Genomic DNA, 22,019 nt, shown 5'->3' on the forward strand with positions numbered 1-22,019 from the left:
CCACCCAGTCTAATCCCATTCTCCTCCTCACTCCCCACACCCTTTAATATCCCACCCAGTCTAATCCCGCTCTCCCCCTCACTCCCCGTACCCTTTAATATCCCACCCAGTCTAATCCCACTCTCCCCCTCACCCTTTAATATCCCACCCAGTCTAATCCCACTCTCCCCCTCACTCCCCGCACCCTTTAATATCCCACCCAGTCTAATCCCACTCTCCCCCTCACCCTTTAATATCCCACCCAGTCTAATCCCACTCTCCCTTTAATATCCCACCCAGTCTAATCCCACTCTCCCCGCACCCTTTAATATCCCACCCAGTCTAATCCCACTCTCCCCCTCACCCTTTAATATCCCACCCAGTCTAATCCCACTCTCCCCCTCACCCTTTAATATCCCACCCAGTCTAATCCCACTCTCCCTTTAATATCCCACCCAGTCTAATCCCACTCTCCCCCTCGCCCTTTAATATCCCACCCAGTCTAATCCCACTCTTCCCCCACCCTTTAATATCCCACCCAGTCTAATCCCACTCTCCCCCTCACCCTTTAATATCCCACCCAGTCTAATCCCACTCTCCCTTTAATATCTCACCCAGTCTAATCCCACTCTCCCCGCACCCTTTAATATCCCACCCAGTCTAATCCCACTCTCCCTTTAATATCCCACCCAGTCTAATCCCACTCTCCCCCCCGCCCTTTAATATCCCACCCAGCCTAATCCCACTCTTCCCCCACCCTTTAATATCCCACCCAGTCTAATCCCACTCTCCCCCTCACCCTTTAATATCCCACCCAGTCTAATCCCACTCTCCCTTTAATATCTCACCCAGTCTAATCCCACTCTCCCCGCACCCTTTAATATCCCACCCAGTCTAATCCCACTCTCCCTTTAATATCCCACCCAGTCTAATCCCACTCTCCCCCCCGCCCTTTAATATCCCACCCAGTCTAATCCCACTCTCCCCCTCACCCTTTAATATCCCACCCAGTCTAATCCCACTCTCCCTTTAATATCTCACCCAGTCTAATCCCACTCTCCCCGCACCCTTTAATATCCCACCCAGTCTAATCCCACTCTCCCCCTCACCCTTTAATATCCCACCCAGTCTAATCCCACTCTCCCCCTCGCCCTTTAATATCCCACCCAGTCTAATCCCACTCTCCCCCCACCCTTTAATATCCCACCCAGTCTAATCCCACTCTCCCCCCACCCTTTAATATCCCACCCAGTCTAATCCCACTCTCCCCCTCACCCTTTAATATCCCACCCAGTCTAATCCCACTTCCCCCCTCACTCCCCACACCCTTTAATATCCCACCCAGTCTAATCCCACTCTCCCTTTAATATCCCACCCAGTCTAATCCCACTCTCCCCCCCGCCCTTTAATATCCCACCCAGTCTAATCCCACTCTCCCCCTCACCCTTTAATATCCCACCCAGTCTAATCCCACTCCCTTTAATATCTCACCCAGTCTAATCCCACTCTCCCCGCACCCTTTAATATCCCACCCAGTCTAATCCCACTCTCCCCCTCACCCTTTAATATCCCACCCAGTCTAATCCCACTCTCCCCCCACCCTTTAATATCCCACCCAGTCTAATCCCACTCTCCCCCTCACCCTTTAATATCCCACCCAGTCTAATCCCACTTCCCCCCTCACTCCCCACACCCTTTAATATCCCACCCAGTCTTGAGTTCATCCAAAACTTGGCTGCCCATGTCCTAACTCGCACGAAGTCCTGTTCACCCATCGCCCCTGTGCTCGCTGACCTACATTTATAAACCGTGTCCTTTTCTAACCTGTCCTTGCGTATCTTTCAATAGCCCAATATTGTTTTTGTGATGCTACCGTGGTTAAATAGCCTGCTGGCAAACAATGTCCAGGCTGCCATATGAAGAATTGTTGCTTAGACAGGGTGCAGGAATGTACCCGTGGAATCAGCAAGAGGCAACAGCTTCCAGAGAGAAACTTGATAAATGTTGCCTGGCGTCTAATTGTGCAGTTGGTGATTTTCAGTTTACAGTCATGCTGTTGTGTGTTTAGTACCAGCTTCGGGACTGCAACAGTCATTCTGTCCTAAAGTCTCAAATATACCCCACCCCCCGCGATCTCTGCGCTCCTCCAATTCTGGCCTCTTACGCATCCCCCGCTTTCCATCGCTCCACCATTGGCGGCCGTGCCTTCAGCTGCCTGGGCCCCGAGCTCTGGAATTCCCTCCCTAAACCTCTCCCTCCTCCTGCAAAACGCTCCTTAAAACCGACCCCTTTGACCAAGCTTTTGGTCTCCCGTCCTGATGTCTCCTTTGGCTCAGTGTCTGATTCTGTCTGATTTACGCTCCTGTGAAGCGCCTTGGGACGTTTTACTACATTAAAGGAGCTATATAAATGCAAGGTGTTGTGGTTGATTGAGGAATAAACAAGCATTATACTCACCCCACCCCATTTTCCCTGCCCTACACTTGCTTAAAAATCTGTTACATTTTTCCAGTTCTGACGAAGGTTCATCAACCTGAAACGTTAACTCTGTTTCGGTCTCCACAGATGCTGCTTGACCGGCTGAGTATTTTCAGCATTTTCTGTTTTTATTTCAGATTTCCAACATCCGCAGTATTTTGCTTTTGTAGTATACTCACTGACGTGAATCAGTCATTCATGAAAGAAAGACTTATGAAATAATACTGAGCGGCCTGTGGGTGGCGCTGTCCAGGGAAAGTATAAATACTCGGGCACGGGCCCAGCTTGCGCAGGACATTCTTAACAGGAACTAGTGAAGGACACAACTAGACCTCCATGTTGTAAAACAGTTGATTAAAGCTTTGTTTAATGCTTAGACCAAGTGCCTAGTAGTTTTCTTACGTCACTCACCTCATTGTTTAGTGTGCTATCCCCGAGCCCGTGGTCTGAGCTCGGCCTGGGCGGCGGTTGGTATGTTACAATTGGCCGCGGGGGGGGGGGGGGGGGGGTGGCGGTGTAAGGTGAGGGCGGGAAGGGAACCCCACCAGCCAAGGTCCTGCCCCTGGTCATCATCAGGTATACTTGCGTGTACTTATTGGGTAAGACGGGGGCTGGTTCGGTCCCACCGTCAAAGATGCCCACTCTTGTCTAGACGCTCACTTCAAGAATGACCACGAGGGCAAGCTCGTGGATGGATGCTGAAGGCCGTGGAACTAGCTGGACCCCAGCCAAAGTCAGCACCTTCCCTTGGTGGGTAACGGGTCAGCTCGGTGAAGCAGACGGTCTCATTTGTGTCCAGCACGAAGCATTCCACTAACTGGCAGCTGAAGATTCGCGGCCTTCTTAAAACCTACTTTCTGACCAAGATTTTTTCCACCGGTCCCTATGTTCCCTCCTTTGACTCAGTGTCAATTTTTTTTGTCTGATTTACGCTCCTGTGAAGCGCCTTGGGCCGTTTTACTACGTTAAATGCGTTGTGTAAATGCAAGCGGTTGTAGTTTGAATCTGTGTCCCTTTGTTCCACTCCCTCAGTTCAACAACAACCTGTATTTATATAGCGCCATTTCACATCGTAAAACCTCCCAAGGCGCTGCACAGGAGTATTTTAAGACAAAAAAATTTGACAGAGCTACATGAGGATAAATTAGGACAGGTGACCAAAAACGTGGTCAAAGAGGTCGGTTTTAAGGAGCGTCTTAAAGGAGGAAAGAGAGGTTGAGGGAGGGAATTCCAGAGCTCGAGGGAGGGAATTCCAGAGCTCGGGGCCCCAGGCAGCTGAAGGCATGGCCGCCAATGGTAGAGCGATTATAATCAGGGATGCTCAAGAGGGCAGAACTAGAGTGTAGATATCTCGGGGGGGCGGGGCGGGGCGGTGGTGGTTTGTGGGGCTGGGGGAGGTTAGAGAGATAGGGAGGGTTGTAGGTGCTGGAGGATGTTACAGAGATAGGGAGGGTTGCAGGGGCTGGAGGAGGTTACAGAGATAGGGAGGGTTGCAGGGGCTGGAGGAGGTTACAGAGATAGGGAGGCGGTTACAGAGATAGGGAGGGTTGTAGGGGGCTATAGAGATAGGGAGGGGTGTCGGGGCTGGAGGAGGTTACAGAGATAGGGAGGGTTGTAGGGCCTGGAGGAGGTTAGATAGGGAGGGTTGTAGGGGCTGGAGGAGGTTACAGAGATAGGGAGGGTTGTAGGGGCTGGAGGAGGTTACAGAGATAGGGAGGGGAGCGAGGAGGCCATGGAGGGATTTGAACACCAGGATGAGAATTTTAAAATCGAGGCGTTGCCGAACCGGGAGCCAATGTAGGTCAGCGAGCACAGGGGGTGATGGGTGAACGGGACTGGGTGCGAGTTAGGACACGGGGCAGTGAGCACAGGGGGTGATGGGTGAACAGTACTGGGTGTGAGTTAGGACACGGGGCAGAGAGCACAGGGGGTGATGGGTGAACGGGACTGGGTGCGAGTTAGGACACGGGGCAGTGAGCACAGGGGGTGATGGGTGAACGGGACTGGGTGTGAGTTAGGACACGGGGCAGTGAGCACAGGGGGTGATGGGTGAGCGGGACTGGGTGCGAGTTAGGACACGGGGCAGTGAGCACAGGGGGTGATGGGTGAACGGGACTGGGTGCGAGTTAGGACACGGGGCAGTGAGCACAGGGGGTGATGGGTGAGCGGGACTGGGTGCGAGTTAGGACAAGGGGCAGCAGAGATTTGGATGACCTCAAGTTTATGTAGGGTTTAGTTCAGCTTGAAGTAACGTTCTCGATCTACCTTCTCCGCACCGTTTACCATCTTACACACGTGGTGATAAGGCCGTCCCTCGCTCGCCTCCACTGAATCGTGCAAACGCACATGTCTAACATGAATCTTGTCATTTATGTGGAAATGACTTATGAAATAATACTGAGCCGGCTACGGGTGGGGCTGTCCAGGGAGAGTGTAAATACTCGGGCACGGGCCCAGCTTGCTCAGGACATTCTTTAACAGGAACTAGTGAAGCACACAACTAGACCTCCATGTTGTAAAACAGTTGATTAAAGCCTTGTTTAATACTCAGACCAAGTGGCTCGTAGTTTTCTTACGTCCGTGTTGCTCCGAAAGGCTCGTGGAGCAGCCGAGGCACCTTCACTCCTGGTTAAAAAAGGTGTGCTGGAATTTCACACCAACAGGAAGAATAAAAAACCTTCCCGTTAAAACGGAGTAGAGGAGCAGAGAGGCTTGGAGGCTCAGATACTCAGAAATCTGGGTGGACAAGTTGATGAAAACGGTTTTAAAAAACACAAAAATGGGTTGCAGGAACAGAGAGCCAGGGGTTTATGTTCATAAATCTTGGAAGGTGGCAAGAAAAGCGGTTTAAAAAAAAGCATATGGGTATGGAGTACAAAAGCAAGGAAGCGAAGTTCAAACCTTTATAACACACTGATTGACCTCAGCTGGAGTATTGTGGCCACACGTGTCAAGGCCTTGGGCGAGGGTGCGGAGATTTACTGGAACGGGCCCAGGGGATGAGGGGCTTCAGTCACGTGGAGGGACTGGTGAAGCTGGGATTGTTCTCCTTAGAGCAGAGAAGGTTAAGGGGAGATTTAATAGAGGCGTTCAAAATCACAAGGGGTTTTGATGGAGTAAATAAGGAGAAAGTGTTTCCCGTGGCAGGAGGGTGGGTAACCAGAGGACACAGATTGAAGATAATCGGTAAAAGAACCAGAGGGGAGATGGGGAGAATGTTTTTCCGCAGCGAGTTGTTGTGATCTGGAATGTTACTCTGTCGAGGCTGGGGCTCAACTGGAGTTTTCAAAACAGAGATTGATGGATTTTTGTTGGGTAAGGCTGTTAAGGGTTACAGAACCAAGGCGGGTAGATGGAGTTAAGATACAGATCAGCCATGATCGAATTGAATGGCGGAACAGGCTGGAGGGGCTGAATGGCCTCCTCCTGTTCCTGTGTAACAGGCTCAGGGGGGCTGAATGGCCTCCTCCTGTTCCTGTGTAACAGGCTCAGGGGGGCTGAATGGGCCTCCTCCTGTTCCTAATGTAACAGGCTCGAGGGGCTGAAAGGCCTCCTCCTGTTCCTGTGTAACAGGCTCGAGGGGCTGAAAGGCCTCCTCCTGTTCCTGTGTAACAGGCTCGAGGGGCTGAAAGGCCTCCTCCTGTTCCTATTAACAGGCTCGAGGGGCTGAATGGCCTCCTCCTGTTCCTAATGTAACAGGCTCGAGGGGCTGAAAGGCCTCCTCCTGTTCCTGTGTAACAGGCTCGAGGGGCTGAATGGCCTCCTCCTGTTCCTGTGTAACAGGCTCAAGGGGGCTGAATGGGCCTCCTCCTGTTCCTGTGTAACAGGCTCAAGGGGCTGAATGGGCCTCCTCCTGTTCCTGTGTAACAGGCTCAAGGGGGCTGAATGGGCCTCCTCCTGTTCCTGTGTAACAGGCTCAAGGGGGCTGAATGGGCCTCCTCCTGTTCCTATTAACAGGCTCGAGGGGCTGAATGGCCTCCTCCTGTTCCTAATGTAACAGGCTCGAGGGGCTGAATGGCCTCCTCCTGTTCCTATTAACAGGCTCGAGGGGGGCTGAATGGCCTCCTGTTCCTGTGTAACGGGCTCGAGGGGGCTGAATGGCTTCCTCCTGTTCCTGTGTAACAGGCTCGAGGGGCTGAATGGCCTCCTCCTGTTCCTGTGTAACAGGCTCGAGGGGGCTGAATGGCCTCCTCCTGTTCCTGTTAACAGGCTCGAGGGGGCTGAATGGCCTCCTCCTGTTCCTAATGTAACAGGCTCGAGGGGGCTGAATGGCCTCCTCTTGTTCCTGAGAGAAAGAAAATGAGGGGAAAGTGTAGTAAGATTTGCAGAACCCCATCTTATCCTAGGTATGCATTCCCTCTCAAATCCTGTCACTGATTAAGTGGCGATTGTGAATATAGGGGTACACTATGGAAGGGGGGCAGCTAAATCAGGGGCTCGCGTTCTGAGGTTTGCCCCGATGCCAGTGTAAAGTTAACCCAAAAACTGGCCACGGTCACGATGGGCTGAATGACCTACTTCTGCGCTGTAAAACTCTATGACCACCCCTTCTCAAATCTCAACAATCACTGCCCCTGCATCACGAGACAACAGGTAGAGTGGAAAAAAAACTTTAATTCTGTTTTTTTTTACAAAAAAAAAAGATCTCAGCGTCCGGTTTTATCTTTTTAAAAATTTCCAGACTGCGCGCCTCCAAAAAATAAAACCACACCCTGGAACTGTCCGACCCACAGCCCGACAGGCGGAAGGAAGCCTTCCCTGGGTAGTCTGGGCAAGCAGGAGTTTAAAAAGCAGAAAGAAAATAAAAAAAAACACACAAAATGTTACCACCACGTATCGGTAATCCTGATATCAAACCGGTCCATTCGATCTTTCAACTCAGTATTTTTTTTATAAAAAAGGAGTCATTACAAGTCCTTCCCGAAACACAATCATCCAGAAATTCATTATTCAGGGTTTACAATTACACCCTCGAGGGGTAAAAAGGAGGTGGGGGGGTGGGGTGGTTCGAGGAGTGGGGAAAACACAATAAAATAAAATTAAAAAAAACCCAGCTCGGAATCAGGTGGTATGATTTATATACATTGCTTTCCACATCGTGCGTTATCAGGTCCGCTCGCCATCGGCGGAGCAGGCGTGGGGCCCCGCAGGAGGAGGTGGTCGAGTGCCGCGCCCCACAGTCCAGTCACAAAACGGTGGGGCTGAGGGGATCTGTTCTGCCTCTGTGTGAATTCCCTGAAGATTTGAGAAGGGCGTACGTGTTTTTTTTCCTCTGTGCGCGCGTGCCTGTGTGCGCGTCCACGCATGTATGTGCTGTGTGTGCGTGCATTTGCGTGTATGCTTGTATACATGTGCTGTGTGCGCGTGTATATGCTGTGTGCATGTATGTGCTGTATGCATATAAGTGCGTGTGCGTATGTGTGCATGTATGTGCATGAGAGTGTATGTACGTGTGTGTGTATGTGCGTGAGTGTATGTGCATGTGCGTGCGAGTGTATGTGCGCGTGAGTGTATGTGCATGCGAGTGTATGTGCATGTATGTGCGCGTGTGAGTGTGCGCGCATGTGTGTGTGAGTGTATGTGCATGTGCGTGCATGTGTATGATGCATGCATGTTTGTGCGCATATGCGTGTATAGCAGGGCAAGATAAATCAGTGTTCAGTCCTCCAGGACGATGGGCTCCCCCAGGGCAGCTGGGCGGGTTGAACTAGCAGGTTTCACGCTAACTTGCACACACGGTCTCCGTGCAGCTCTCCTCATCTCCGATTGACTCAAAGCTTTCCGAATCGTCCTGCAAAAAGAGAAAAGGAGAGATTGAGGAAAAAAAAGTCAATCGCACATTAAAAAAAACCCCCAAACCACGCTGAAGTGGTTTTGTGCACTGACGCCAACTCCCACGAGATGTCAGCGTCAGAGATTGCAGAAAATGGCGCGTTCCCTGTCTTGGACAAGTCTTCTGGGGGAGAAAAGCAAGACAGGGAACAAAGAAAGGGACATCATTTGTTTTAGAAAGTCCAGGAGGTGGAGAGATAGTTTCCCTACCTGGTAGGGTCTTCACCATCCTTCGAATGATTTGCATCCTCCACACACCACGATCCCACCCATTCATCCCTGCAGGTGTATAGTTTTTTTGGAGGATTACCATTAAGTGGTTAGTTCGTTTCAGGTTTAGCTTCGGGACAGAGTTAACTGGTGGAGGGAGGTCCAGGCGGGAGTTCTATACGATCGGGGAATCGGGAACCAAGTGTGGCACCGAATGCCTGGAGGGAGGGAGGGTGGAGTGTGGCGGGGGGGCATCTGATGCAGAACAGTGGCGGAGAAATAAATCACATCAGGCAGCGTGCTCTCGACCACCTCAAACCAGAGAGAGAGAGAGAGAGACATCTGCTGGCAAGAGGCAAGTCCTCAAAAAGGGGAAGAAAAACCTGTTTCAAAAAATAAATATCAAGACAGGAGACGACGCTGGATTGAGCAAAACCCCCAAAAATTGGAGGACTGCCAACAGGGTGAGGCTCCAGACACCACGACTGCCATTAATGTTCATCCAGAGAAAAACAAAAGCACACGTCACCTGCAGCCGGCTCCAGGCACAAGCGAACAGACTGCAATACACGCAATTAACCAGCTGGAGGCAGGTACGACCAAGATCTGTGCAAGGTCTGGAGTGTACTCATCGACTGACACCGAGCAGCCCACACTCTGTACCCGCGGTCCGAAAGCAACTTTGGACAATGCAATCTGAAAACGCTTTCATTCCGCCGCACCGCCCCCTCCCCGACCTCACTGAAGCACAACAGTCCCAGATAGCCAGCGCATTCGCTCTATGAAAGGCAGTTCCATCGACTGCATCCCTGACCTGGCTGGTCCCACCGATAAGCTGCACTGTTAACTGGATTTGGGGATTTTTTTTTTTGTTGGGTCAGTTATCGGCTGCGACGGGTTTTATCCCCATAAATAATGGCCGATATAAGATCAGAAATAGGAGCAGGAGGAGGCCATTCGGCCCCTCGAGCCTGCTCCACCATTCAATAAGATCACAGCTGATCTTCGACATCATCTCCACTTTCCTGCACTGTCCTCCTATCCCTTGATTCCCGTAATATTCAAAAATCTATCAATCTCTGTCTTGAATATACTCAACGACTGAGCCTCCACAGCCCTCTGGGGCAGAGAATTCCAAAGATTCACCACCCTCTGAGTGAAGAAATTCCTCCTCATCTCAGTCCGAAATGGCCGACCCCTTATCCTGAGACTGTGACCCCTGGTTCTAGACTCTCCAGCCAGGGGGGAACAATCTCTCAGCATCTACCCTGTCAATCCCCCTCAGAATCTTGTATGTTTCAATGAGATCACCTCTCATTCTTCTAAACTCTAGGGAATATAGGCCCAGTCTACTCAATCTCTCCTCATAGGACAATCCCCCCATCCCAGGAATCAGTCTGGTGAACCTTCGCTGCACTCCCTCTATGGCAAGTCTATCCTTCCTTAGGTAAGGAGACCAACACTGTCCACAATACTCCAGGGTCGGCCATTTAGGACCGAGATGAGGAGGAATTTCTTCACTCCGAGGGTGGTGAATCTTTGGAATTCTCTGCCCCAGAGGGCTGTGGAGGCTCAGTCGTTGAGTATATTCAAGGCTGAGATCGATAGATTTTTGGACTCACGGGGAATAAAGGGATATGGGGATCGGGCGGGAAAGTGGAGTTGAGGTCGATGGTCAGCCATGATCTTACTGAATGGCGGAGCAGGCTCGAGGGGCCGAATGGCCGACTCCTGCTCCTATTTCTATGTTCTTAAGTGTGGTCTCACCAGGGCCCTACATAATTGCTTTCCCCTTACACTCCAATCCTCTTGTAACAAAGGCCAACAGACCATTTGCTTTCCTAATTGCTTGCTGGGTGCAGCTGGAAACAACGGTGACGAGGACAGTTAACCCTGGGAGTGGAGACGGACTTGGGGGGGGGGGGGGGGGGGGCGAGGAGTTATTGAACTTGTGGGGCATGTACTGATGGACAAGCCAGAAATGTTCCACAGTTTAATGCCTAAACCAGCTGGCGATGGTTATCGCCACATCCACAAATCTACACCAAAGGGATGGCCATCAGGGTTTTGGCAGCTGTTCCCAGGATCATGCAGAGCAGCCTCTTAACACAAGGTCATTTGGCCCATCAAGGCTGTCCTGTCCAACGTACCGAGGGTTCCCCTCGCCTGGCTGTGATCGAGTGACTTCTGCTGGGAGGTCCGAGTGAATGGGCGTCGGCGAGTGAATGGGCGTTGGGTGGGGCGGCGACGGAAGGGGCGGCGAGTGAGCACACTCGGGCTGAGGTGTGCGGGTGTTCAGTCCCGGAGGAGCAGAAATTTACTACAATTAAAACACTGGGAAATCGAAGCCATCGTCTCCCGCTACCGCCACCAGCTCCGTCCCCCAGCCCTCTCCCTGGCCACTGTGCCTCAGGCTGAACCAGACTGTGAGCAACCTCGCCGTCCTATCTGACCCTGTGCTGAGCTTCCGACCCCATATCCTCTCCATTACCAAGACCGCCTACTCCCACCTCCGTAACATTGCCCATCTCCGCCCCTTGCCTCAGCCCCTCTGCTGCTGAAACCCTCATCCATGCCTTTGTTACCTGCAGACTTGAGGATCCCAATCCCAATCCCAATGCCCCACCATTGGCGGCTGTGCCTTCGGCCGTCCAGGCCCTAAGCTCTGGAATACACTCACAGAACCTCTCCGCCTCCTTAAAACCCATGTCTGACCAAGCTTTTGGTCACCTGCCCCATCATCTCCTTCTTTGGCTCGGTGTTGATTCTTTTGGGCGTCTTATTACATTCCTGCGACGTGCCTCAGGACGTCTAACGATGTTAAAGGCGCTGTATAAAAGCAGGTTCCTGCTGTTGTGCGCGCGCCCCCCCCCCCCCCCGCCATAACGGAATCGCCCGCTGACACTGATTCTATTGGCTCACACACGGGAAGAATGGGCGAGGTACCGCAGGGCAGGTGAGCACTCGGTGACAAGACAATGCAGCTCGAGGCAGCGCGGACCGCGGGCGGGAAGAACTGTCACAGCATCAACAACCAGCACATGTGCAGCACAAGTCGATTACAATCTGAACCCCCAGGGGTGCAGGCTACATACTCAGGGGTGCAGGCTACATACTCAGGGGTGCAGGCTACATACTCAGGGGTGCAGGCTCACCAGTGTAACATGGAACTACATTTAAAAACCAGTGACTTTCAAAATATTCCCAAATATCCAATGTATGGGGAGAATATGCCTTCTGATCTCTTGATGGCCCTATTGCGCACGCGATTCTTAGGGTGAAGGCAAGTTATTAACGTGCTTTCTCTGCAGATAGCATGAAACCTTACATCACAGCACAGGAGGAGGCCATTCGGCCCATCATGCCTGTGCCGGCTCTTTGAACGAGCTCTCCAATTAGTCCCACTCCCCCCTGCTCTCTCCCCACAGCCCTGCACATTTCTCCTTTTCAAGTATTTCTCCAATTCCCTTTTGAAAGTTACTATTGAATCTGCTCCCACCGCCCTTTCAGGCAGCGCATTCCAGATCACAACAACTCGCTGCGGAAAAACATTCTCCTCATCTCCCCCTCTGGTTCTTTTACCGATTCTCTTCAATCTGTGTCCTCCTGCCAGGCAAGGGTATCGAGGGATATAGAGCAAAGGCGGGTAAATGGAGTTCAGGCACAGATCAGCAGTGATCCAATTGAATTGCGGAACAGGCATTGAGGGGCTGAATGGCCTCCTCCTGTTCATTATGTTTCTGCAGAGAGTGCATGTTATGGGCAAGAGTTCTGTTGTAAATACTGACTCTAGTGTACAAACTGCGGCCCATATAATGAAGGGGACATTCAAACCAAGCTCAGAAGGAGCAATTTCCACAACAGGTGTCAGGGCAAAACACACTGGCCGTTACCTCATAACGCACCTAAAATGGCTTTGTGTGGCTGAGTCAATGAATGATGCCCCACCTCTCTCCCACCCAGCCCATATTCAATTAACCCGTTGACACATTCAAGGAAGGAGTCATAGAGACGTAACGGCACAGAAGGAGGCCATTCGGCCCGCCGAGTCCGTGCCGGCTCTCTGTGGAGCAATCCAGTCAGTCCCATTCCCCCGCTCTATCCCCGGAGCCCTGCAAGTTTATTTCCCTCCAGTGCCTGTCCAGTCTCCCCTTGAAAACATCGAGTGTCTCCGCTTCCACCACTTCCGTCGGCAGCGAGTTCCAGGTCATCACCACTCGCTGCGTAAAAAAGTTTTTCCTCACGTTCCCCCCTGTATCTCTTGCCCAAAACCTTAAATCTGTGTCCCCGAGTCCTTGTACCATCAACTAGTGGGAACAGCCTTTCCCCGTCTAGCCTATCCAAACCCGTCATAATCTTGTACACCTCAATCAAATCACCCCCCAACCTCCTTTGCTCTAATGAAAACAAATCCAGCTTCTCCAACCTGTCCTTGTAGCTAAGATTCCCCCATCCCCGGAACCATTCTGGTAAATCTCCTCTGCACCCTCTCAAGGGCCTTCACATCCTTCCTAAAGTGTGGTGACCAGAACTGGACGCAATACTCCAGTTGTGGCCTAACCAGCTCTTTATAAAGGTTCAGCATAACTGCTCTACTTTTGTAAGTCGAGGATCTTTCCGTTCCATCAGATCTGACTGCCCCCTCTTCTCCTAAGCCCCCTCCCTCCCCCTCTTCTCCTAAGCCCCCTCCCTCCCCTCAATCTCATGGTACACACCTGGTATGGTCTGTTGCCACGAAGACAATCGGGTCGGGGGCATCTCCGGGATTCAATTTCTGCCGCTTACACACTGGCTCAGTGCCACCTCGCTCTGTCTTCATCCCAGCAGGGAAGGGTCTGCCACTGGCTGAGTGGGGGCTAGCCGTCTGCAACAGTCACAATGCATTTCACCAAAATTAGAGCTTGCTTTTCTTGCCACTTCTCAAAAGGGTGAATTATTAAGACTACATTAAAGAAAGTGTTAGCCCAATCAGTAAACAGAGTCAGCTGACTGGCAAGGCACCCTGTGCTACATGACAATGGGTCTGCTTCCCTCTCCAAGTGCAGTGGAACAGGGCAATCAAACCCATGACGCCAAGACCGAACTAAACAAAAAAGGCTCACAAATTTGTGTTTGGTTAAGTGGTGGTTATGTTGGGCAACACAACAGCCACCATCATAGGATAGATAAAAAGGAGACAGTATTCACCGGCAAAATCCACAATCCAGATCATTACTTATTTATTTTTAAAAAAAAGAGAGAATTCAGATGAAATTGAGACATGATATCCAGGACTTTAGAATCCAGGAGAGAGAGAGGGGGGAAGGGGGGGACACGGGCGAGAGGGGGGGGGGGGGAGACGGGCGAGAGGGGGGGGGGACGGGCGAGGGGGGGGGGACGGGCGAGAGGGGGGGGACGGGCGAGAGGGGGGGGGGACGGGCGAGAGGGGGGGGGGGACGGGCGAGAGGGGGGGGGGACGGGCGAGAGGGGGGGGGGACGGGCGAGAGGGGGGGGGGACGGGCGAGAGGGGGGGGGACGGGCGAGAGGGGGGGGGACGGGCGAGAGGGGGGGGGACGGGCGAGAGGGGGGGGGACGGGCGAGAGGGGGGGGGGACGGGCGAGAGGGGGGGGGGACGGGCGAGAGGGGGGGGGACGGGCGAGAGGGGGGGGGACGGGCGAGAGGGGGGGGGACGGGCGAGAGGGGGGGGGGGACGGGCGAGAGGGGGGGGGACGGGCGAGAGGGGGGGGGGACGGGCGAGAGGGGGGGGGGACGGGCGAGAGGGGGGGGGGACGGGCGAGAGGGGGGGGGGACGGGCGAGAGGGGGGGGGGACGGGCGAGAGGGGGGGGGGACGGGCGAGAGGGGGGGGGGACGGGCGAGAGGGGGGGGGACGGGCGAGAGGGGGGGGGACGGGCGAGAGGGGGGGGGGACGGGCGAGAGGGGGGGGGACGGGCGAGAGGGGGGGGGACGGGCGAGAGGGGGGGGGACGGGCGAGAGGGGGGGGGACGGGCGAGAGGGGGGGGGACGGGCGAGAGGGGGGGGGACGGGCGAGAGGGGGGGGGACGGGCGAGAGGGGGGGGGACGGGCGAGAGGGGGGGGGACGGGCGAGAGGGGGGGGGACGGGCGAGAGGGGGGGGGACGGGCGAGAGGGGGGGGGACGGGCGAGAGGGGGGGGGACGGGCGAGAGGGGGGGGACGGGCGAGAGGGGGGGGGACGGGCGAGAGGGGGGGGACGGGCGAGAGGGGGGGGGACGGGCGAGAGGGGGGGGGACGGGCGAGAGGGGGGGGGACGGGCGAGAGGGGGGGGACGGGCGAGAGGGGGGGGACGGGCGAGAGGGGGGGGACGGGCGAGAGGGGGGGGACGGGCGAGAGGGGGGGGACGGGCGAGAGGGGGGGGACGGGCGAGAGGGGGGGGACGGGCGAGAGGGGGGGGGACGGGCGAGAGGGGGGGGGACGGGCGAGAGGGGGGGGGACGGGCGAGAGGGGGGGGGACGGGCGAGAGGGGGGGGACGGGCGAGAGGGGGGGGGACGGGCGAGAGGGGGGGGGACGGGCGAGAGGGGGGGGGGGACGGGCGAGGGGGGGGGGGGACGGGCGAGAGGGGGGGGGGGACGGGCGAGAGGGGGGGGGGACGGGCGAGAGGGGGGGGGGAGACGGGCGAGAGGGGGGGGGGAGACGGGCGAGAGGGGGGGGGGACGGGCGAGAGGGGGGGGGGACGGGCGAGAGGGGGGGGGACGGGCGAGAGGGGGGGGGACGGGCGAGAGGGGGGGGGGACGGGCGAGAGGGGGGGGGACGGGCGAGAGGGGGGGGACGGGCGAGAGGGGGGGGACGGGCGAGAGGGGGGGGACGGGCGAGAGGGGGGGGGACGGGCGAGAGGGGGGGGGACGGGCGAGAGGGGGGGGGACGGGCGAGAGGGGGGGGGACGGGCGAGAGGGGGGGGGACGGGCGAGAGGGGGGGGGGACGGGCGAGAGGGGGGGGGGGACGGGCGAGAGGGGGGGGGGACGGGCGAGAGGGGGGGGGGACGGGCGAGAGGGGGGGGGACGGGCGAGAGGGGGGGGGACGGGCGAGAGGGGGGGGGACGGGCGAGAGGGGGGGGGACGGGCGAGAGGGGGGGGACGGGCGAGAGGGGGGGGACGGGCGAGGGGGGGGGGACGGGCGAGAGGGGGGGGGACGGGCGAGAGGGGGGGGACGGGCGAGAGGGGGGGGGACGGGCGAGAGGGGGGGGGACGGGCGAGAGGGGGGGGGACGGGCGAGAGGGGGGGGGACGGGCGAGAGGGGGGGGGACGGGCGAGAGGGGGGGGGACGGGCGAGAGGGGGGGGGACGGGCGAGAGGGGGGGGACGGGCGAGAGGGGGGGGGACGGGCGAGAGGGGGGGGGACGGGCGAGAGGGGGGGGGACGGGCGAGAGGGGGGGGGGACGGGCGAGAGGGGGGGGGACGGGCGAGAGGGGGGGGACGGGCGAGAGGGGGGGGGACGGGCGAGAGGGGGGGGGACGGGCGAGAGGGGGGGGGGACGGGCGAGAGGGGGGGGGACGGGCGAGAGGGGGGGGGACGGGCGAGAGGGGGGGGGGACGGGCGAGAGGGGGGGGGACGGGCGAGAGGGGGGGGGACGGGCGAGAGGGGGGGGGACGGGCGAGAGGGGGGGGGACGGGCGAGAGGGGGGGGACGGGCGAGAGGGGGGGGACGGGCGAGAGGGGGGGGACGGGCGAGAGGGGGGGGACGGGCGAGAGGGGGGGGGACGGGCGAGAGGGGGGGGGACGGGCGAGAGGGGGGGGGACGGGCGAGAGGGGGGGGGACGGGCGAGAGGGGGGGGACGGGCGAGAGGGGGGGACGGGCGAGAGGGGGGGACGGGCGAGAGGGGGGGACGGGCGAGAGGGGGGGACGGGCGAGAGGGGGGGACGGGCGAGAGGGGGGGACGGGCGAGAGGGGGGGACGGGCGAGAGGGGGGGACGGGCGAGAGGGGGGGACGGGCGAGAGGGGGGGACGGGCGAGAGGGGGGGACGGGCGAGAGGGGGGGACGGGCGAGAGGGGGGGACGGGCGAGAGGGGGGGACGGGCGAGAGGGGGGGACGGGCGAGAGGGGGGGACGGGCGAGAGGGGGGGACGGGCGAGAGGGGGGGACGGGCGAGAGGGGGGGACGGGCGAGAGGGGGGGACGGGCGAGAGGGGGGGACGGGCGAGAGGGGGGGACGGGCGAGAGGGGGAGTGTGAGGAAGGAAAGGAGAGAAGGAGCAAAGAAGAGAAAAAGAGGAAAGGACGGGTAAGGAGAGACAGAGAGAAAGGGAGAGAGGGAGGGGAAGGGGAGAAAGGCTATTTGACTGTGGAGGGTCTCACAGATCATTTGACATTCATGTCCCCCTGCCCCCTGCTCTCTCCCCACAGCCCTGCACATTTCTCCTTTTCAAGTATTTCTCCAATTCCCTTTTGAAAGTTACTATTGAATCTGCTCCCACCGCCCTTTCAGGCAGCGCGTTCCAGATCACAACAACTCGCTGCGGAAAAACATTCTCCTCATCTCCCCTCTGGTTCTTTGACCGATTATCTTCAATCTGTGTCCTCTGGTTACCCACCCTCCGGCCATTGGAAACACTTTCTCCTTATTTACTCCATCAAAGCCCCTCATGATTTTGAACACCTCTATTAAATCTCCCCTTAACCTTCTCTGCTCTAAGGAGAACAATCCCAGCTTCTCCAGTCTCTCCACATTAGCTGAAGTCCCTCATCCCTGGGACCATTCTAGTAAATCTCCTCCGCACCCTCTCCAAGGCCTTGACATCCTTCCTGAAGTGCGGTGCCCAGAATTGGACACAAAACAGCCTCAGCAACTTGTTCTGCCACCTTCAAAGATTTGTGTACGTGAACCCCCAGGTGTCTCTGTTCCTGCACCCCCTATAAATTAGTAAAATGCAGAAATGCTCCTGGGCGTGGTCACGCATTCCCAATAGCCACATGAAGAAAAATGTATTTAATTGGCGGATAAGGGAGAGGAAAGAGTATGGATTTTGAGCTAATCGTAGTGAAGAATGCAAGTTCCAATATTTTCATTTTTTCCCCTCTACACTGTCCCATCAAACACTCCCAGGGCAGGTACAGCACGGGTTAAATACAGAGTAAAGCTCCCTCTACACTGTCCCATCAAACACTCCCAGGGCAGGTACAGCACGGGTTAGATACAGAGTAAAGCTCCCTCTACACTGTCCCATCAAACACTCCCAGGGCAGGTACAGCACGGGTTAAATACAGAGTAAAGCTCCCTCTACACTGTCCCATCAAACACTCCCAGGGCAGGTACAGCACGGGTTAGATACAGAGTAAAGCTCCCTCTACACTGTCCCCATCAAACACTCCCAGGGCAGGTACAGCACGGGGTTAGATACAGAGTGAAGCTCCCTCTACACTGTCCCATCAAACACTCCCAGGGCAGGTACAGCATGGGTTAGATACAGAGTAAAGCTCCCTCTACACTGTCCCATCAAACACTCCCAGGGCAGGTACAACACGGGTTAGATACAGAGTAAAGCTCCCTCTACACTGTCCCATCAAACACTCCCAGGGCAGGTACAGCATGGGTTAGATACAGAGTAAAGCTCCCTCTACACTGTCCCATCAAACACTCCCAGGGCAGGCACAGCACGGGTTAGATACAGAGTAAAGCTCCCTCTACACTGTCCCGTCAAACACTCCCAGGGCAGGTACAGCACGGGTTAGATACAGAGTAAAGCTCCCTCTGCACTGTCCCCATCAAACACTCCCAGGGCAGGTACAGCACGGGTTAGATACAGAGTAAAGCTCCCTCTACACTGTCCCATCAAACACTCCCAGGGCAGGCACAGCACGGGTTAGATACAGAGTAAAGCTCCCTCTACACTGTCCCCTCAAACATTCCCAGGGCAGGTACAGCACGGGTTAGATACAGAGTAAAGCTCCCTCTACACTGTCCCCTCAAACATTCCCAGGGCAGGTACAGCACGGGGTTAGATAGAGTAAAGCTCCCTCTACACTGTCCCATCAAACACTCCCAGGGCAGGTACAGCACAGGTGAGGTAGCGAGAGCAAGCAGGTTATTCGACTATGGGAGACATCACAATTAAATCACAAAGCTTCCCTGAAGCAACACATCCACACGTACGAGCGTCGTTGGAAAAGAGCAGCAACCCCGTCTCTCCCAAAGCAAGGGGTGCGGAGGCCAATTTCAGCTCCTTGCACTCTGCCCTAGCTGAGACCAGGGACAACTTCTGCGCAGATAAAAATAAAGGTCGAAACGGTTCATCGCAATTCTTCCGCAGGAGTCTGAATTTTCAGCTGGTACGACAGAGAGGTGTGGTCGGAGGGGCACAGTAACACACCAACTTCCTTTCGGAGAGGGCAGTCTGTGTCAGGTCTGGCCCCCAGCCCGAGCTCTGCGCTATCAGGCTGCAACCGCGACCGCCAGCGCGCCATCTGTGCACTCATCCATTCTGAAACCGGATACACGGTGGATTGAAAACATTGTCAGGCTGACTCCGCGGTTACAGCAAGTGAGAAAGCGGAATATCGAGTTCCGAGCTGTTCCCCTTGATCGGGTGTGAAAACAGCAGCGGATGAAAATCTCCTTCAGGCTGCAATGCATGCTGATCAATTTGTACACAGTCAGTGACAGACAAGCCCACTCTTAAATAGGTTCACAGAAAAAGGACCAAACAGCATTGTGCCACTATTGTTGGTCCGGTGTTAAAAATAAACTGCTTGGGTTCTGGCTGAATTTCACTATCAGTTTAAAATAAAATCTAATATTCGGCCAGGCATTTCCCTGGATCCACTCCCTCTCCCGCAACGTACCTTTGACAGATGTACGCAAATGAACGAGGGTTTCCGCAACACACATTCCTTCAGTGACGTGGAGAGACTGGAGAAGCTGGGATCGTTCTCCTTAGAGCAGAGAAGGTTAAGGGGCGATTTGATGGAGGTGTTCAAAATCACGAGGGGTTTTGATGGAGTAAATAAGGAGAAAGTGTTTCCAGTGGCAGGAGGGTCGGTAACCAGAGGACACAGATTGAAGATAATCGGTAAAAGAACCAGAGGGGAGATGAGGAGAATGTTTTCATACAGCGAGTTGTTGTGATCTGGAATGCGCTGCCTGAAAGGGCGGTGGGAGCAGATTCAATAGTAACTTTCAAAAGGGAATTGGAGAAATACTGGAAAAGGAGAAATGTGCAGGGCTGTGGGGAGAGAGCAGGGGGGAGTGGGACTAATTGGAGAGCTCGTTCAAAGAGCCGGCACAGGCACGATGGGCCGAATGGCCTCCTCCTTCCTGTGCTGTGAGATTCTGCGATCTGGCAGCAGACTCGGGGGTTAAGAGTTCGGGTGGGGGGCGAGGAACATGCAAGAAATGTAGGTTGGCGCTTGCACTCCTGCTACACGCTGGCTGAACCGCGCTGTAGCAGAGGTCTGGGAGCAGGACACTCCACCTCCAAACCGCAGGACTTTGTGAGCTCTACTTAAACTTGCATGGGGAGCAACTAAGGGGGAAATAAAGAAGAATTCCATACTGAAAATAAATTAATACTGGTCAACTCTGAACATACCTTTCTGATTTTACATCTATGTTACCATTTCCAGGGAATGGTTTATATATCAGTAGAGATACAGTCAGTAACACAGGGCGCTGGGGGCGAGGGGTTACTGAGTGACAGTGTGAGGGAGCCGGATTAACATCAGTAGAGATACAGTCAGTAACACAGGGCGCTGGGGGAGAGGGGTTACTGAGTGACAGTGTGAGGGAGTTGGATTAACATCAGTAGAGATACAGTCAGTAACACAGGGCACTGGGAGAGAGGGGTTACTGAGTGACAGTCCAAAGATGTGCGGGTTAGGTTGATTGGCCATGATAAAAAATTGGCCCTTTGTGTTAGGGGGGGATTAAATACACGGGGTTACGGGGATAGGGCTTGTGTGGGATGGCTGTCGGTGTAGGGACCGGGTGCTAGGGTTTGGATGATCAGCCATGATCTCGTTGAATGGCGGAGCAGGCTCGAAGGGCCGAATGGCCTACTCCTGCTCCTATCTTCTATGTTTCTATGTGACACAGGGCGCTGGGGGAGAGGAGTTACTGAGTGACAGTGTGAGGGAGCTGGATTAACATCAGTAGAGATACAGTCAGCGACAGGGCGCTGGGGGAGAGGGGTTACTGAGTGACAGTGTGAGGGAGCTGGATTAACATCAGTAGAGACACAGTCAGTAACACAGGGTGCTGGGGGAAAGGGGTTACATTGTGAGGGAGCTAGATTATGCAGAGAGAAGGTCAGTAACACAGGGCGCTGGGGGAGAGGGGTTACAGTGTGAGGGAGCTGGATTATGCAGAGAGGTCAGTAACACAGGGCGCTGGGGGAGAGGGGTTACAGTGTGAGGGAGCTGGATTATGCAGAGAGGTCAGTAACACAGGGCGCTGGGGGAGAGGGGTTACAGTGTGAGGGAGCTGGATTATGCAGAGAGGAGGTCAGTAACACAGGGCGCTGGGGGAGAGGGGTTACAGTGTGAGGGAGCTGGATTATGCAGAGAGGTCAGTAACACAGGATGATTCAGTGACTAGTTTGGACCCTTTGCATCATCAGAAACTCTAACTTCTGGCTTACATTGTCGGACTCGCTGTATGTTTGAATAGTTAACGGTGACGCACAGTCTATTTAGTTAAAATGGGACCACGAGACTGAGGGGGAGATTCAATGTTGCTCATTTACTTCTCGCCACTCTTGTATGTTGACCGTTATAGCTGGTGGTTTCCCGGGTCAGTCTATGGAGCGGTCACAACACATTGCACAGAGTTACACTGACAGAAGTCCAACACTTACCAGCTGCCTTATATGAATGGGACTCGGAGCTCCTGAAAGGCAGGGGAAAAGAAAGGTTAGCACTGGTGTGGAAAAACACAGCAAATGACAAAGCATGGCAATCAGCTTAAAAGACCCTCTCATCATTCCATAGGATTACATCGGATGTACGGCACAGAAACAGACCATTCGGCCCAACCAGTCCGTGCCGGTGTTTATGATCCACTCGAGCCTCCTCCCGTCTTTCCTCATCTAAATCTATCAGCGTAACCCTCTATTCCCTCTCCCTCAAGGTTCCCTTAAATGCCTCTATAGTTTTCGCTTCAAGCAAGTGATTAAGAAGGCCAATGGAATGTTGGCTTTCATTGCTAGGGGGATAGAATATAAAAATAGGGAGGTATTGCTTCAGTTGTACAAGGTATTGGTGAGACCACACCTGGAATACTGCATACAGTTTTGGTGTCCATACTTAAGAAAGGACATACTTGCTCTCGAGTCAGTACAAAGAAGGTTCACTCGATTAATCCCGGGGATGAGGGGATGGACATATGAGGAGAGGTTGAGTAGATTGGGACTCTACTCATTGGAGTTCAGAAGAATGAGAGGCGATCTTATTGAAACATATAAGATTATGAAGGGGTTGGATCGGGTGGATGCAGGGAGGATGTTCCAGATGATGGGTGAAACTAGAACTAGGGGGCATAGTCTTAGAATAAGGGGCTGCTCTTTCAAAACTGAGATGA

General features: G+C 55.2%; 1 protein-coding gene across 1 annotated transcript in view; it reads right to left on the reverse strand.

The window, feature by feature from the left end:
- Positions 1-7,051: 7,051 nt before the first annotated feature.
- Positions 7,052-22,019, reverse strand: part of mta2 (metastasis associated 1 family, member 2) — an 82,156-nt gene continuing 67,188 nt past the window's right edge. The window contains exons 9-11 of the mRNA XM_085975716.1: positions 21,298-21,329; positions 13,215-13,363; positions 7,052-8,248 (exon numbers count right to left, since the gene is read on the reverse strand). Of these exons, the coding sequence (XP_085831842.1) occupies positions 8,116-8,248; positions 13,215-13,363; positions 21,298-21,329 (314 nt within the window). The 3' untranslated portion in view covers positions 7,052-8,115. The remainder of the gene's footprint in view (positions 8,249-13,214; positions 13,364-21,297; positions 21,330-22,019) is intronic.

Source organism: Somniosus microcephalus, unplaced genomic scaffold (genome assembly GCF_052327205.1).
Source record: "Somniosus microcephalus isolate GS21.2 unplaced genomic scaffold, FLI_Smic_1.0 unresolved_chr2, whole genome shotgun sequence".
Classification (NCBI taxonomy): domain Eukaryota; kingdom Metazoa; phylum Chordata; class Chondrichthyes; order Squaliformes; family Somniosidae; genus Somniosus; species Somniosus microcephalus.